Source organism: Terrapene carolina, unplaced genomic scaffold, assembly GCF_002925995.2.
Source record: "Terrapene carolina triunguis isolate 2854851 unplaced genomic scaffold, T_m_triunguis-2.0 Scaffold112, whole genome shotgun sequence".
Classification (NCBI taxonomy): domain Eukaryota; kingdom Metazoa; phylum Chordata; order Testudines; family Emydidae; genus Terrapene; species Terrapene triunguis.
In genome coordinates, this window is record NW_020664463.1 from 19000683 (window position 1) to 19019416 (window position 18734).

Below are 18734 nucleotides of genomic sequence, written 5' to 3' on the forward strand. Positions count from 1 at the left end.
CACTGCTGTCTGATTGTTTGATCCCATGTTCTTCCTCTAGCTGTTAAGATATACCCTTGTACAGTTCCATATTCCTGTTCATCGTGTCAAATGGGCTTTCCTCACATTGGCTCAAAGCTGCACCAAGATTCATATGGCCAGGTGGCTGCATGCTGACACATGGGCTCCTTTGGGGGTCATTGTTCTGCTGTTGCAAACACCGGAGATGAGTGAAGCTGGAGACACTGCAAGCAGGGTGGGACCACGAATATTGAGCAGAGGGATATGAAGGTAGATCACTCTCAGTCAGAGGTCAGAGCACAGGTAGATGACAAGATAGTACACAGGAATGGGTGCCCAGTGGGCTTTATGGAAAGGGACTGGAGAAGTGTATCTAATTTGTTGTGGGTGCCTGTGGCTACACATTTTCACTGCATTAACCTTGTGGTAGCAACACACGTTAAAAGCAACCTCCTGGTCTGCCCTATAACTCAGAGTGTGATGGATACCTCTGTGTGGCACTGATAGAGATGTCTGAATGCATACTGTGTTTCAAGAGAAAAAACAGGGTTGAGCATGAGGTATAAACATGAACTGAAGACAAGGCCTATGATTCAAGAGACCAGGTTTCAGTTCCTGGCTCACTGGTCTTCTGTGTGATCTTGGGAAGTCAGGTAATCTATCCGGTGTCTCAGTTCCCCATCTCTAAAATTGGGATAATACTCCTTTACCATCACAGGGATGTTGTGCGGACAGACTCTATTACTGATTGTGAGGCACTCTGATACAGTAGTGACCAGGGTCCTACAAATACACAAAGAGAACGAGGGAAGGAAGATAGTCCCACTCCTCCCTTCTTATGGCCATGCTCACAGGGAAGGTCTTTGGAGGAGGGGCAGGAGTTCCCAGTCTGCCTTTGTCTGGCTGTAGTCCACTGGTTTCCATATGGAACGAGAAGTATTTCCAAATTTAGATGTATGGGATTATTTTACTACAGAAATCATCTGAGATCCTTGCATCTCTATTTGGTCTGCCAGGGCAGATGTTTTCCCTTAGATCCTGCTGTCATTTCAGCCCTGTCCACTGAGTTTCATTCAAGGAGGAAAGTCATGTTTTCTTTCCAAATTCCTGGAAGATTTTTAAGAATCAGACTTGCTCTAGGTAACATTTTGACATGACTAATGTTAAACCCTTCCTTAACAGCTCTCTTTTACCCTTCAGGTTTACAGCAAGCCAAGACCAGTTTAAGGGAGGAATTAAAGCAATTTCATTGATGCTGGAGGAAGTTTAATATGACACCTATTTTTATTCTTGTTTGCCTGATACTTCTGCCCTTGACAGCACAAGCCTTCTTTCTAGTTCATGATTCAGGGTTACTTTGGAGCTTAGTCACTGCGTGAGTAGGAGATGGGGCTGCTGGAGATAAGGTGCCTGAGCTGTGCATAAAAGCTGGGAGAACACAAGGTGGGGTGGGGTGCTCTACTTATCTGCGCTGTCCCACTTCAACTAGCTGGCATGGAAAGGGCTGGTCAGAGCACCACCTTCACTGCTCTCCATCCCCTAAGGGTTTTCTAGTGCCAGTCTCTTTGACAGACGTCTCAACCAGAAGTGCAAGGACAAAGATTGCACCTGGCTAGTGTGCAAAGGGTTTGAGGGGGAAGGAGGTAGGCTATTTGCTCCCTTTTCCCTATTTTGTGCACTACTAAGCAGTGGTCCCAGTCTAGCCAAAATAAAATCTACTTGGTTGTAACTAAGCGTATCAGACTCACACTTACTACTGCGATACAGCTGCAAGGATTTGCAGCCCCTCTGCAATGTGATATTTACTGGTCATTGAAATATTGATGAGCTCATGCTGTTGGAGAGGCCCATCAGAAAATAAGCAAAGCAAAGTGTAATATTTTTGTTTATGAAAGAGAATGTGGACTTATCCTAGCACTACAAAATACCCAGGTTCACAAATTCATAGAGATGATCCCATCATCTCTGCTCCATCATTGAACTGGCTTTCACTGAATAATAACTAAGGGCCCTGATTGGTAACTAAGGGTGAGGTCCTGAGAACCCTACTGATTACAATGGAAGATGAAGAAGCAATGGGCTTAAATTCCAGTAAGGGAGGTTTAGGTTGGATATTAGAAAAAACTTCTTAACTGTCAGGGTGGTTAAGCACTGGAATAAATTGCCTAGGGAGGTTGTGGAATCCTTGTCATTGGTGGTTTTTAAGAGCAGGTTAGACAAACACCTGTCAGGGATTGTCTAGATAATACTTAGTCCTATTTTGAGTGCATTGACTGGACGAGATGACCTCTCGAGATCCCTTCCAGTCCTATGATTCCATCTCTGTTCCAGAGGATCTCTGTGGAAAAAGCAGAACCTGATATCATCTTTAAATTTTACTTGGGAATTTAAAATGTCTTATTTTGCTGGGGTCAGAAACATAGTCCCAGGAGCTCATCTCTCTCACACACACACTATTCCCCAGTAACAATAGTTATTAATAATAGCTAGAGTAATTCAAAGCAAGACTGACCAGCTGCAGCATTTGTCACTGCTTAAATCTGCTGGTAAGACCCTTCAAAATTTGTTACATATTACATAGATTTACAGGAAATGATACTGATTATTCTTTTCCCTCCTTGAAAGGAGGAAGCTGCCTTTTTAACACAGCCTGTGCAAGCTGGGTCTACAATATCAATGAATAGATTGCATGGAATAATTATGACGGCATCAGAGAAACTGGAACTCAAATTAGATTTCACATGGAATGGTGAAGGCTAATCTGCCAGAAGAACTAGTCTCCTATCTACTTGTATTTGACCTCTGCTGTTCATTTTAAGTAGAGAGTTTAAAATGATTATTTCTCTCTTTAGGACATAAAATTATTCAGCATTAGAGGTGTGCAGATACTGAAACACCCAGCTGTTGAGGAGTGCTGGATTGAGAGGGTGTATGTGTGTGGGTAGTCATTGTTTCTAATGCCACACTCGTAGGTACAGTACCACCAGCAAAAGGTTCCACAGCAGAGCCTGCATTATCTGAAAATCTTGGGGGAGTAGCCAGAACTGAGGCTGTGATGGGCTAGAGATGATAGTCATGGGCTCCTAGAATCTCCTGGGTATAATTCCACCACGGAGGTAAAGGGATGTTGGGAGTGATTTTTCTGCTTTTGATGGAGTATTCCCCCTTCCCTTCATGCTACTGACTCAAAAAATTTGCTATTGGACTGTTCAGTCTAGCAGACAACGGTATAACAAGATCCAAGGGCTGGAAGTTGAAACTAGACAAATTCAGATGTGAAATAAGGCATAAATATTGACCAGTGAGAGTAAGTAAGCATTGGAACAAGTTACCAAGGGTTGTGGTGAATTCTCCATCACTGGCAACTTTTAAATCAAGATTGGATGGGTTTTTTTAAAGATACACTGTAGTTCAAAAGCAATTACTTTGAGGAAGTTCTATGGCCTGTGTTATGCAGAAGGTCAGACTAGATGAATTACAGTAATCCCTTCTGGCCTTAGAATCTATTAATCTATTTTCCCTGTCACCTTGGCCTGTAGACACTTCCAGCAAATGCATTTCATATAAGCTTGTTCACTTCTTTTGCCAAGTGGTGCTGTCTCCTTCCTTGGTTATGAACAAAAAAAAATTTTTTAAATGGGGAGAGGGGAAACCATAGTTTTCTTAAACCCTTGCCCCTCCTGTCTGCATCACACATACCCGAACACTGAATTTATCATATGTTAAGGAGGAAAGTGTTTGTGGGAGCTTCTTGGAAGCACATCCGTGAGTCAAGGATTTGGTTTGCTGAATGAATAGAGAGGAGCTGCCTGAACCCAGCTGGCTTCTCAAATGCCAGCCAAAGAGGAGAAGGGAGGAAAGGGAGGTGCTATGGTATATGAAGTCTGCAAGGGACTTCACTATTGCTATTGAATGTACATGGAAGGTGATCAGATACAATGAGCAGCAGCATAAAACTCTAAGATAGCTGCATATAGATTTGTGCAGAGAAGTCTTTGTAGGCCTGATCCAAAGCTCGCTGAAGTCAGTGGAAAAGCATCCATTGACATTAACAACACCCTACTCTCTTATGAAAAGTGCCATAGGATCTTTAATGTTGACAAGGGGCCAGAACCTTAATTTTATGTCTCATTTGAAAGTTGGCATCTTCAACAGCATGAACCCCTCAATGTAAGTTTTGTTCATTGGCTCAGAGAGGAGGGAATATAGTTCTGAAACCCTCTCCATGAATAGCACTGGAATCCAAAGGATGCCAGTTTAGGGTTTGATTTTGAAATTCCCAAAAGACGCTATAATTGGCCTTTAGTTTCTAGGGAATATTGCCTCATATCAAATCACCAAAACCACTTCCTACAATGCCTGTCTCTCTCGGAGATCTCCCGATCACACTGTGTAAACACTGCTACCTTAATAAATGTAATGGTGGTCCCAAATTCTACCTTGCCTTACGCCCCTGGAAATAAATGGGCCAGATGCTCAGCTGGTGTAAATAAGCTTCTTTCCACTGAAGTCAATTGTGTTATTCCATTTTACACCAGTTGAGCATCTGGCCCAATGGTTCTGCATGGGTTATAAATCAGGACAGAAGTTAGGCCAACAATTGTTTGACGTAGATTATAAGGCCAGACGGAGCCATTATAATCATAGAAATGTAGGGCTGGATGGGATCTCAGGAGGTTGTCTAGTCCATCCTCTTGTGCTGAGGCAGGACCAAGTAAACCTAGACCATCCCTGACAGGAGTTTGTCCAATCTGTTCTTAAAAACCTCCAATGATGGCAATTCCACAACCTGCTAACCTATTCCAACATTTAACTATCCTTATAGTTAGAAAGTTTTTCATAATATCTAACCTAAATCTCCTATGCTGCAGATTGAGTCAATTACTTCTTGGCCTACCCTTGGTGGATGTGGAGAACAGTTGATCCTGTCTTCTTTATAACAGCCCTTAACATATTTGAAAACTGTTATCAGATCCCCTCAGTCTTCGTTTCTTGAGACTAAACATACCCAGTTATTTTAACCTTTTCTAACCCCTTTATCAAACCCTGTGTCAAAGAGATCTGCGTTTTCTGTTTGCTTTACAAATTTATTTTGAAAAATGTTGAGCGCAATGGAGGCTATAATCAATATATATCCTCAAAGGCAATCAGGTTGAAAAAGTGTTGGAGAAAACTATAAGTGAAACCATTGCTTTGAGTTTCACATCTCTTCTGAAGTGTTCTCACCTGTCTTCTTACAGCTATGAAATGCCCCAACTCTTTGATATATGATCACTGTCGAACAAGCTGCACAAAGCACTGTGAGAACAGCACCAGCATCAGTGTCTGCAAGGACTATCCCACAGAAGGCTGCTTCTGTCCACCCGGACAGGTGACTTTAAATAGTGATTGTGTTGATGAAGAAGTCTGCACACAGTGTGTCGCTGAAGATGGAACACGCCATCAGGTAGCTGTCTAGTTACTGCTTATCCGCAGAGTTGTCAGGATGTGTGTTTTGACAAATGAATCTACATCTGATAAGTCTGTCTATTTTTCCCTTCAGACATTTTTTCAGTCTGCTTCCTCATGGCTGGCCGGCAGTCTGCCCCATGCAGCTCCCCCAGTGTGAAATTGACTAGGCTCAACATTAAATTCACAGCTGGGGCTGTTGAGGCCAGGAAATGCATGACAAATTTCTGTGGAAGAAGCGGGGGGGGGGGGGAAGATGAGAGGAGCAGGGAATGGCATAAATGGCTATTTATTAAGAGATCTATTTCTCTCCAGCAGGCTTTTACCAGTAAACACCAGTTTAAACATAAAAGTAGACTTCCGGGATTCCTTATGCTGTGAGTGTATCTTACTTCCATGGCAAGGCACTGGGAAGGTTTCCAAGGGCTAGTCTACATTTACAGTCATAAGTGCTGGAACTACACCAATGGAAGAGCTTCTCCTGTTGGAATCGGCACTCCACCTCTCCAAAAGGCAGTAACTATGTCGATGGGGAAAGCCCTCCCATCAACATAGCACTGTCTGCACCAGAGGTTATTAATCACATTGCTCAAAATCCACACCCCTGAGCAACATAATTATACCGACGTAAGTTGGTAGTGTGGACCAACCCTGAAACTTTCTCAGCAGTTAGCACAAGAGTGACAAGAGTAACCTGGTCCAATCTCCGGCTGTAATGTCCCCATCCACTCAAAAATGGACAGAAAAGGAATGTTTCCTTTAATAAATCCGTGGGTTCTGTCCCACTGAAAATCTACTCTCCTCAGGTAAGTGCGGGATGCGACCTCTGGCAAGGGAGGTATTACTTGTATAGTCTAAAAACCACACAAACTGGAAATCCATGATAATAGATGGCCCCTACCAGCAGTTCTTTGTTTGACACATGGAGTGCCTGTCCCTGTATGCTCTCTTCAGGTCCCTTCCCACCACTAGTTGCATAGTGAGCTGTTTTGGTAGCATCTTCCACATGGTGGCTGAGCGCTGCTCCACCCTGGGAGAGGAAAGAGTCCATGAAAGAGAAGTGAATGCTTCACTGTTAACATGTGCAGCAATATGCCATGTGCTAGAGGTGGATTGTCCTAGGACCATGCCACATATATAGCAGCTGCTCCCAAGCTCTACCCTTCCCCCCCCAGTGCTCCCTGGCTTACACAGAGACCCATAAAGTTGTTGTTTCCTGTGCATGTGTGCGTGCCTGGTTCCACTGTGCAGCACTGAGGAAGGGAGAAGTTTTGCTCCTTTCCATGCAGATTCTGGGAATGGAGCATATAGCCCTATAGGTATTGGCAAGACTCAAGAAGGTTCTGAGTCCATGTTCAGTTCTGATAAGCATGTAAACTTTTAGGTGCCGTATCTGAATCTGGGAATGTCAGGGGAATGTAATGGGGAGAGGCTTTTCTTCTTGAAGTGCATGTCTGCTTCTGGTTTGAATTCATTTTGAGGTCTGGCTTGGTTCTTATTTTATGGACCATGCTTAGTGTAACGGACACACTCTTTTACAGGTTGTTGTGTGTGTGTGTTAGATGGATTTCCTGTTTTTCAGGCATAACAGTAAATTTGTGTTAATGGATATCCACTGGTAAAAAAATTAGACTAATATTTCAGCAATAATGCATGTTATAGACATTTACAATTGATTAAAACAAAAGGAAGACCAGATGATCTGTGCATAAAACTTCTGGAAGAGCAATTGCTCTGTTAAAATTAAGAACTGTTTACATTAATTGTCATAATGACAAAATATAAAACTGTAGCGCAAACTCTCAGCTGTTATGAATGATTCAGTAATGATGAAAGATGCATTTGATTTATTAAAATAGGCACTACACAAACTACATTGTCAATGTAATATTCATACTGGTTCCAACAGAAGAAATTCTACTGATGTTAGCATATATTAACAGTTATATATGACCCTCAGGCTCCTTAATGTGGTATGAAAACCCTGCTTGTAACAAGCGTCTCTTGTATATTAATATGGTTTATGCATTAGTGCCACCTGCTGGTATTGTGTAAGTATTACTGTAAGAATAGGTAATCCGTTCATTCCAGCAATGACAGTTCTTGTAGATTTGATAGTCATATATACAGAATTTATATTAAAGAATTAATTTAATGTATATAATAGCCACATGAAAATTTGAAATTATTTAGCCAAAAGGGCAAAAGGCAAGCTCAAAATCAGTGGCCAGATTTCTCAGAGGCATCTGCAGCTCCTATTAACTGCATTAAGAGTCACAGGTGCTCAGCACCTCTGAAAATTTGGACATAATTTGTTTTTGATCAATCTGTTTTTTAAATAGTGAAGCTGGATTTACCTGACCATTTAATGGACTGGTAAACACCAGTTGCTTAACACAGGTGACCTAATAACGATGAAGCAGAATACATTTTGATTCTGTATCTGAAGAGAGAAAGCTGCCTGATAAATGTATTCTCTTGCACTGTGTACCATTGCTATCCTAAACCTTTTTGTTGAAGTTCTACTATGCACAGCTCCCACTGATCTCAAGGACTCTAGTGCTGTCACCACAGTATTTCTGTAAGGGAAGTATAGGACAGGTGCAGATTAAGGCACAAGCACTATAAACCTATGCCTAGGGTCCTGGCTTCTCAGTCACATATTGTTGTCAGAATCTGTTTTCATTTACAATAAATGTTTCTAGAAAAACTTGAGTGTAACAGATGCAGTGATATCTGCCTGTGTCTGCAGAGAACCTGAAAGAGTAGCCTTAAAAGGTACAAACTGTCACATGCATCTCAATGGGGTGTTAACTCTGAAATCTTTTGCTTTGGGCAGCTCCATCAACACAATCCCAGCAGTGGGCTCTGTGTATGAAGGGCCCTTGTTACTGACACCCCAACATGGCTCTGCTGCTGCAGTGTCCTCCAGCGACACAACACAGAGAGGGTCCTCTGATCAGTTTATTGGAGGCTGAGTCCTCCCTCCTCTGGGAGAAACCCCAGCCCACCTGAAGGTAGAGTGTAGTAATCCAGGAACAAAGGAGGCTTCTGTCTGTCCAAGGAGGAGTGGTGGAAGGTTTCCCTACCAGATCAGCAAACAGCTCTTATATGAGTGGCCTCTGTCACGATTTTTCCAAGGAAGGGTGGGACCATGGCAAAGGGGTGTGGCCACAGAGCAGAGCAAAGCTACAGGAAGCCCATATGTGAGGTATGTCTAACAACTCAGATTGCTTTAACCCAGCTCTTGGTTTACAGAGAGGTTCTTACTGATATGTTGAGGAAAAGCCTGCTGTAGCACTGAGGATGAAAGTATTTGTGAGAGCAGATTTGTGATCATCTTATTGTGTCTTGAAATGTTCAAGTGCTTCAGTGTTTCACTGTTTGCTGGCGTTCAAAAGATACAAGAAATAACATGACATCCTCTTTAGTCCACCTGCAGAGAACTCTAATCATGTTCTATTAAATGGTCGGACAATACAAATGCAGTGCTTCCACAATCCCTGGGATAATGCTGTTTATTGGCAACTTAACTATGCAAACTTTCCTCTACTGAGACAGATTCCCCACAGACTGACCACTCACTAGCCTCACTTCCTTTGTTTTATAGGCTGCTAGATCTTTCTATCAGTTTGCTTCAATGTGCTGCTGCTCTTGTTGTAGTCCCACTATTAACCTCCTCATTTAATGCAGTCTAAAAGACCTTTTTGACTCATATAATGCTTATAGTACATACAGCATCTCCAGGGCTAAGTGGTGGTCAGCCTAGACATCACCCTTCTTCTTGCATTAGTAAGGATCACACCACACTTTTATCAAGAAAGTCCCCGAAATTTTTTTTCTGGACAATATTCTCTCCTCCATGGTATTACACCCTAGGCTCTCATTCAAAGCATGATTTGATTATGCAAATGTACTTAAATTATCCATAAAGCATCTTTCCACTACCTGCCTCCTCGCTTGAATATTAAATGTAAACAGTTCTTTTTACCTGTCTGTGAACTCAAGGACCAACATGTCCACTTTCCAGCTTTTCTCTCTTGCCAATGATAGCCAGCACTGAGGGACAATCATGCACATTACTATCAATTTCTCTATGCATTTATTACCTTTAAGGAATATCACAAAGGAATTACAGTGTCTGATTTGGTATTAATGTAGCCTTTGTCCAGAGTCCAATGCAGTGGGGATTCTAATGTGTTATTCTGAAACATTCTCAGCTTAAAATAGGGTTTTGTTTCTTTATTTCTGATATGCTTAAATACTAATAATCTGAAAAGGCTGCTACTTCTATATACTTCCAACATATAATTGTTTCTCTTATTACTCCAGTACATCCAGTCATAGTGTGTATAATACCACCATGGTGCTGTATTATTTACAGTAGTTTGCAGTTGTACTCATGAAGTCTGAACATTATGCATGCATAAAACAATGGTAATTTCTCACCGTATTGATGCATTCTTTGCATCCCTTGCTAAATCTCAGTATAACCTAATTTCTAAATTGTGTAGTTCTCTGGATTCTTGTAGTTATCAAAAGAAGCAAAACGGTCCCATATGTAGTCTTCTGGTTTTCCAGATTAGTTCATTTTCCCTCCAGCAGTTTGCATACCAATGATCAGAAGATTTCCTTTCTTTCTTACAACCTGTTATTTTTATGCAGCACACAGAAACATGGATTCCTTCCAACGAGCCCTGCAAGATCTGCATGTGTCTTGAGAATAGGATAATAAACTGCACTACCCAACTTTGCTCTACTGCCAAACGTAAACTGTTATTAAATCTAAATATATATATATATATATTTAAAAAAATTTCTACTTTGCTTATTTGTATCTAAGTGTGGTTTACAATTGTGTTTCCCCCCCCCCCCCACTCTAGCTGCAGTTTGTGGTCCCTGTGAAGTTTCCAGACTACGCCGGGACTCTGATCAGTGTTGTCCAAAGTATGAGTGTGGTAAGTTGCAGATAACGGGGAGAGCTATAGTTTATAATGATGCCCAGGTCTCGATTTTTTTGTTTACTAGCTACTTTTCAAACTTATGATTGGCATTTTCAGTTAGATCAAGTATTGATTAAGATAGTCTTTTTCAAAGCACTTGAGGGCCATATTCACCTCTGTGTGGAGAAAAACCCACATGAGAACAAAAAAACTTCATGAATCTCTACACAGTTTCCTTGTTTTGTGTGTGTGTGTCTGTGTGTACATGGAGGGGGGCAGGAGACAATTTGTCTCAATGACTTTAGAATGGTTATTTCATTTTTTCAATAGCTATTGTTTATCTAATCTACACAATCTACACTTGTGAAACACAATGTTAGAACTTTAATGCATCTAAAACCAAACAGGAATTGTTCCCTAAATCATTTCTAAGATTGGATTGTACCCTGCTAAACCGTGCACTAATGCTTATTCTCTATTAGCAGGGAAGCAATGAAGTACATGGAAATCTTAAAATTAGGTGTTTTTCTTGATGACTAACTAGCTAAGTACCAACTGATACACTGCCTCATTTTTTTTTGTCTTAGTATGTGATTTAGTTACCTGTGATCTGCCTGCTGTACCTGTTTGTGAAGATGGTCTTCAGCCTGTATTGACAAACCCTGGAGAATGTAAAGCAACTTACACTTGTGGTAAAGTATCTTTTAAACATTAAAAAATATTTGAGCAATGGGGTTGAACAAAGAAACAAATATAAGTGCCTGACTGTCTGGAAAACACCGATTTGGATCCAATAGGACCCGTAGCAATCTTGCAAACTGGAAACATCTATTACTTTCTCTTTCTGAGAATGCACTATGAACTATAGAACAGAGCAATGTTAAGAGTTGCAGGGGCTCTGATCAAGAGCTTACTAACATTACAAATACTTTTTACTATGTAATAAATGAGGGAAGGTGTTTTTGAGGGAATAAAAACATTGGTCCTGAACTTGCAATAGGATCTGCTAGTTGGGACTTCTACACCTGTGTGACTTATTGAAGTCAATCCCTAGTGGATCTCATTGCCATATCAGAGGCTTGTTTGTAAGAGAAACTAGACTTGTGGTTTCTATTATATCATTCTGAAATGCCTTGTGCTCAGTCTGATACCTAATTATTTGATAGCTTGCAAGCAAGAGGAATGCAAGCTAGAGCACATTCCTTCCTGCCCTCCACATCGAGAGCTGACTGTTAAGAAGACCCAGTGCTGTGATGAATATGAGTGCACCTGCAGCTGTACCAATTCTACAGTGCGCTGCCCAGCTGGATATTTATCGATGTCTGTCACCAATGACTGTGGCTGCGCAACTACTAACTGCATTCCAGACAAGGTGAGTGGAATGAACTGTCCCTCTGACAGAGGAAAATATCCTTCTTGCAAGGAGAGGCTGCTCCAAAGCAACCAGCTCCGCTTTTACATGGTAATGCCAAGTCTCCCAAAGCAATGCCAGACAAGTACATGAAGGCTTTTAGTAATAAGACTGTACGCAACCAAAGTGAACAATTGCACATCACTATGCATGTTACATTGTCATAATTTCTTGCAACATTAACAAAACTAAACTGTTTACAGTAACTCTGTGGTTTTTAGGATGAAAATACAGCTCAACATGTAGCCGCTCTGAAGTCATTCTGGCAGCATGAATTTCAGAGATCATTCTGAAGTTTTTACTTTGCTTCTGTAATAGCAAAAGCTCATGGCTTATGTTCTGTACAGATGTTCCATTTCAGAATTTCACTCTTTACAAGCTTTCTTTTTGTTGCTATTCAAATATGCACACAATCTACTTGCCATATTAAATTGAAATACTTGTGAACACATTAGATCTAAATGCTCATTAGAGCAGCTGCATTTTGACCATGCCTGATGCATCCGGTCACTGATTTCACTGTAGTTCTTCACATGAGCTGTTATCATGTAGACATTTGGGGCCAAATTCATCCCTGAAGTAATGCCGTTGACTCTAATAGAGTTACACCACAATAGGATTTGTCCCTAACTGTTTTTTCTTCGTATAGACTATTATACTGTATTAAGATCTGGAGATAGTATGGCTTAATGGATAGAGCACTAGTTGAGACACAGGAGACCTGGGTTTTATTCACAGCTTTGCCACAGGCCTACTGGGTGACCTTGGGCACAACACTTCACTGATCTGTGTCTCAGTTTCCCCATCTGTGAAAAGGGGATAATGATACTAGGTTTTATTATTTTATGATCTCTGAATATTGGACCGAACTCTTCTTTCAGTTATACTGAGTCAAACCCTGGCTAACTCCACTGAATTCAGTCAAGCAGTCTCTGGCCCATTGGATTTCAGCAACTCTTTTGTTTTTGTAATAAACTAGCCACAGCTTTTCAAGACTTGAGGCATTTCCACTGGGTCCAATACATCCTGTAAGAGTTATGGTAGATCTGGTAAATCCCAGAAGAGACGGGCAGACAGAAAGTCAGCCTTTCAGAGTGAATGGCATGTGCCTTTATCTGTATTCATTGATGCATTCATTGCACTGACAGGTTTGTGTGCATCGCAATGTTGTCTACCCCATTGGGAAATCCTGGGAAGAAGGCTGTACAGATTGCACCTGCACTGACATGGAAGATGCTGTCACAGGACTTCATATTGCAGAATGTCTTGAGAAAGAGTGCAGTACGATCTGCCCTCAGGTGAGTAACGCATAAAGGAAGGCATCAGAACAAGACTGGGGGGATCGCACGGCTGCAGAGGATCCGAGCAAGGGGGAAGCCAAAACCAAATTCACACAATAAGTATTTACTCTTCAGGAAGGTCTCAGAGAAGGAGCAGTTATAACAGCAGTTCAGACGGCCCTTATCTCAAGACTGGTTCAGAGTCCCCACACTTAGTCCATAAAGACTCTGGGCCCAGTTAGGCTAGTTCTCTGGACCAGAGAGAGAGAGACCACTGTCCATAGCAGCCTGCATGGCTTCTAATCCCCTCTCCCCTGCTCAGCTTCCTGTTGCTGTTTGAATAGCCCACCTATTTATCTGCTTATCCACATGCTCCACTCAGCTCTCTTCAACAATAGCAGCACAGCTAGAAGATGGGGCATGCTGCCACCAGCCACCATCAGTGCACTTTGACTCCCGTGGGGATTTCAGACCAGTCAGGATTAGTTCAGACTGCTGTCAGACATATTTATGATCCTTGTTCTCTTCATGGCCTATACGCCACACAGGAAAAGGGAGTATCCTGTTTACACCAGTGGTTCTGCTGCTCCACGGCCTATTCTTCATTTTCTTTGTGTCCTGTAGGTTGCACAGAACATGAGGTGAAGCTAACTTTGGGTATGTGGGACTGGAAAACACACTTCATAGTGCCCTCTCAACCCATGGCTCTTCCCATTGTTTGGTCCCCTTCACACCACACAGCAGGACAAATTGGGGCTATTTGTTTTTCCTCAGTCGTTCAGTAAAACTAAGTAGTTAGTGCTCTGCAAACCGATGCACACTAAAGCCTAGTAGCAGGAGTGTTCTATAATCTGAAATCTGTTTCTTAATCAACATTTATAACCAATTTTTACTCTGGCTTCAGCTATCCACTTAAAAAGGCTGAATACTAGTTCCAGTTGGAAGACAAGGAAGCTAGAATGACTTTCTTTTTGCAGTTTAGTAGTAGCAGCAGGTGGTAACTGGGTTAGTTAAGAGACAATACAGCAGTGAAATGCCTTAAGATTCAACTTTGGATGAAATCTTCTTGCCAGGAGAACCCATGAATGGATCATATTGCCCATGGATCTCTGCATATCGGTTACACCAGTGAAGCTCTTTGTGGGTTGAAGGGAAGTACTTATTTGCTTAGTTCTGTTTTTTAAATGTTGCTAATCAGATGCACATTACAGTAACTCAGAAGTTATTCAAACAATTGACTGGACAGCATGTTTTCCTAAATTAGTTGCACACACTTGTTGCTGATTAACATGCCCAGTTGGATACATTATAGCTGACACGGCCACTGTTCCTCTGTGGGGACTACATGGAAGTGAATGCCAGAGGAAGGAAAAGCTCTTTGCAGCCTGTTTCCTACTATCCTTCCCTTCCCTTGCAACACCTGTGAAGGGCTTTCCACAAACCACCTTTGTTAATAACAAGCACATTGATTAAAATGCAGTGATGGTCAGAAAAGTGGCCAGGTCATCACAGTGATATCTACCCTTGCTCAATGGTTCTCCCACATCAAATCTGCTCAGTTACATTCAAACTATGGTTGTTAGTCATCCACACTACAAATACAGCATATGATCTGAAAAACCAGCAGCATTTTTTTTACCCTTTAAATCAAAACCAGTCATAATGTGTCTGGAAATTCAAATGTTTGAATAATGTTAACTTGGCCACATTGTGCATTTGTGCAGTAAAATTGTCCTGTTTATTATTGGTGGGTGTTGTTTTTTTTTTGCATTGATTTGTATATCTTAATGCCAACAGCACTGCAGGTGCCTTGTGAGTGAGTTAATATTGCTGTAGGTTCATTGCATTTCCTGACTAGTGTGTTTAAATTCTCATTTAAGCTTACATTAGCATAGGTTTTTGCACATTTTGCATGCATTGCATGCTTGGTTATGAAGACTTCAGTTATTCAAAATTCTATGACCTAAAAAGCAGCCCCGTCTTCTGAAGTCTATTCATTTAATTACAGCTGGGATTTTAGCCAAAAGGAATTAGGTGCCCAACTCCCACTGAATTTCAATGGGACTTAGGTGCTTAGCTCTTTTAGACTCCTTTGAAAATCTCAGCTGACATTGAAATCTCCGCTGACGTGCTAATCCAAATGTAGTGTCCACCAGTATGTTCAGAAAGTCAAGGTTGGATGGCATGTATGTCTATGTGGAAGTCGTATTAATGTGATAAATCACCTTTATCTTTCACTACCTCAATTGCTCTCTGGTCATTTATCCACCTCAAAACTTGAGCAATTTCAAATAGATGCCATTTTAAAAATACACTGCCACAAAAATCTTTCATTCTTTCCTTAAGTCTGGAATTTCCCCCAAAATTACATTGGTCCAAGGCTCAGGATGGGCTCCAGTGTCTCAAAAACTATCAAGGGTAGAAGCAAGAGTGTTAAGCCACTGCAGGGGAGCCCCCTCTTTCCTGTTGCTTAAGGCATTTGTTTATAGCGTAGTAGGTTCTGAAATATCAGACCTTAAAATATCAGACTGGCTTTTGACTCATAGCCATAATGTTGTCAATAAACTGTTACTCTGATAAATTATTATTAATGCACAGCTGCAAGTTCTGTGCAAATCAACCCTAAGTATGAGCATTGTAATCACTAAAAGGTTTAGCATTATCACAGAGGGGACCGTGGCAGCTTTCTTTGGGAATCTGCCATTTCTTATGCTGTTTTAGTAAATTATCAGATGTGGCAGGACTTGTGCTATTGCTGTCAGAACCTTCAAAGTGGAGAACTCTACTTCTTCTAAACTTATTACTGATTTGCATTGTCCCAGCCAAAATAATTTCCCACTTTGCACTGTCCACAAAGCTCTTTTAGATCAGATGCAATCTCAGAGGAAGTTGTATTAGTGTTAGGAAGCTTCTTAAACTGGGGATCGTTGTTATGATTTCTTGGTAAAGAAGAGCATGTTCAGGTACCATTCCCTCTTATCTATATCTCATAGATTAAAGCCAGAAGGAACCATTGTGATCATCTGGTCTATCTTCCTGTATAACACAGGCCTTAGGGACTCTTTGAATTAATTTCTGTTTGAACTAGATCATATTTTTTAGTAAAACATCTAATCTTGATTTTTTTAAATGTCCAGTGATGGAGAATCCACCACAGCCCTCAGTAAGATGTTCCAATATTTAATTACTCTCACTGGTAACAATTTATGCCTTATTTCTAGTCTGAAGTTATCTAACTTCATCTTCCAGCCCTTGGATCTTGTTATAAATTTGTCTGCCTGATTGAAGGAGCCCCCTATTATCAAAGTTCTATCCACCATATAGATACTTATAGACCGTGACTAAGTTACCCCTGAACCTTTTGTTAAGATAAACAATTCAGACCTTCAGTGCGTCTCCACCACTGTCCATAAATAAGGTTGGCATCATGCCTGACAATGAGCTAGCCCTCATCTTCCACAGGTTCTGTCTGTAAATGTACACATTGCCAGCTTCTTAACTCAGGTCAGATACGCCACTGCCTCTATTCCCACCTCTTTTGAAATCCTTATTCATTTCTTCATCTCCTTTCTCTGTGGTTTCCCAGCCCCAGGTCTCCAGAATGGGCAGAGTTCAGCTGGCTAAATTAAATTAAATTTATGGAGATATCCTATCTCCTAGAACTGGAAGGGACCTTAAAAGGTCATTGAGTCCACCCCCCTACCTTCACTAGCAGGACCAAGTACTGATTTTGCCCCAGATCCCTAAGTGGCCCCCTCAAGGATTGAAATCACAACCCTGGGTTTAGCAGGTCAATGCTCAAACCACTGAGCTACTCCACCCCCTTCTCAGATGACAAGTGCATCTGCAATGAAACAATTTCTAAGTGTGTTTCTGCACCAGTGGATCCCTACCAGTGGGAGCAATGGTGGAAGCTCTTGTATAGAGGGGGCTCAGGTGCTCTTACAGCTGTGCCGTCTAATCCTGCTGAGGATAAGATTGGATGACATGGTGTAATAACCTCCTTCCCCCTCATATACTGTCTATGCTACAAGTTCCACCACTAGGAGAAGGAGGGGAAAGCTTACAAATTTCCCCTAGTATAAACACAACCAGAAAAAAGATACCCAAGCACATCACCCTCCCATCTCCAAATGATTCTGCTGGGGCCCCATTCATAGAATCATAGAAATGTGGGACTGGAAGGGAACTCGATAAGTCATCTAGTCCAGTCCCCTGCACTGAGGCAGGACTAAGTATTATCTAGACCATCCCTGACGGGGCTTGTCTAACCTGTTTTTGGAGACCTCCAATGACAGAGATTCCATAACTTCCCCAGGTAATTTGTTTGTGCTTAACAACCCATACAGTTAGGAAATTGTTCCTAATGTCTAACCCCCTTGCTGCAATATAAGCCCATTACTTCTTGACCCATCCTCAGTGGTTAAGGAGAACAATTTATCACCTTCCTCTTTATAACAACCTTTTACATACTTGAAGACAGTTATCATGTGCCCTTCAGTCTTCTTTTCTCCAGACTACACAAATCTAGTTTTGTCAATCTTCCCGTGTGGCTCACGTTTTTCTAGATCTTTAATTATTTTTGTTACTCTCTTCTTGACTTCCTCCAATTTGTCCATGTCTTTCCGAAAGTGGTGCCCAGAATTGGACACAGTACTCCAGTTGAGGCCTTATCAGTGCTGAGTAGAGTGAAAGAATTACTTCTTCGAGTGATGGTCCCTATATGTATTCTATAAGTGGGTGCACATGCACCTGAGTCCAGAAGGTTTTCCTAATAGTGTCCATTGACCCACACATACGTCGTGTGTCTCCTCATGCTCACAGCCGAGGGTATAATAGTTCGTGCGGGTCGATGCCTCTCCAGTTCCCTCTTATGGCTGCATGACCTGAGTCAGAACCACTGTTCCTTCGTGCTTTTAGTTCTTGCTAAGAGACTGACTTCTGTCCATTGTATATAGTTGTTTATAGTTGTTTAGAGCATAGATAGTAGTTGTAGGATTAGTAGTAGGTTAGTAATGGATAGTCATCCTCGTTTGGGGAATGTTTACACCCCTTGGGGATTATGCCACACGTTCTGGGATTTAAAAACTGTGTCTTCTGCCCGTGCTCATTCTCAGTGAGTGACGAATAGCAGAGATGTCTTTATTGCCTCAATGAGGCTCATATCACAGCTCATTGCTCCATCTGCAAGTCCTTCCCACCTCAGACCAGGAAGCTCTGGAGCTCCACCTACATAAATTCCTCATGGAAGAAACAATGAGACCATGTGCTCATTCCGATCTGGGATTGTCAGAATCACCAGTACAGCAATCTCACTAGCAGTGAGCACTACCTCCAACCTCTTCCCATGTACTGGATCTGGCAGTACCAGTGGTGAAGGACAAGCCCAGACCTGAGATCAAGAAGCAGTCTTGTGAGCACAAGAGCAGGTCCCCACATTGGACTGCCACTAAGTGCAGCATTTCCTCCCCGAGCTGTGCCAGCTTGGGTGAGATGTCGCATGCGGAGACAACTGCACCAGTGCCCAAACTTCCCTGGGTGGAGGGAAAAGCTTGGTACAAATGGGATCCAACAGTACCAACAGCCACCCTGGGAGCTGCCTGTTCAGAGTGCTCACCAGTGCGTGCACTGCCTGTCTTGCCTCCACCTCCG

The 18734-nt window shown here is 41.9% G+C and overlaps 1 protein-coding gene across 1 annotated transcript in view; it reads left to right on the top strand.

Annotated features, from left to right (window-relative positions):
- The window catches only part of VWF (von Willebrand factor), a 247585-nt gene that overhangs the window by 190609 nt on the left and 38242 nt on the right, over positions 1-18734 (top strand). The window contains exons 35-40 of the mRNA XM_029911665.1: positions 5241-5446; positions 10114-10216; positions 10332-10406; positions 10979-11083; positions 11558-11763; positions 12951-13100. Coding sequence (XP_029767525.1) covers positions 5241-5446; positions 10114-10216; positions 10332-10406; positions 10979-11083; positions 11558-11763; positions 12951-13100 — 845 coding nt within the window. The remainder of the gene's footprint in view (positions 1-5240; positions 5447-10113; positions 10217-10331; positions 10407-10978; positions 11084-11557; positions 11764-12950; positions 13101-18734) is intronic.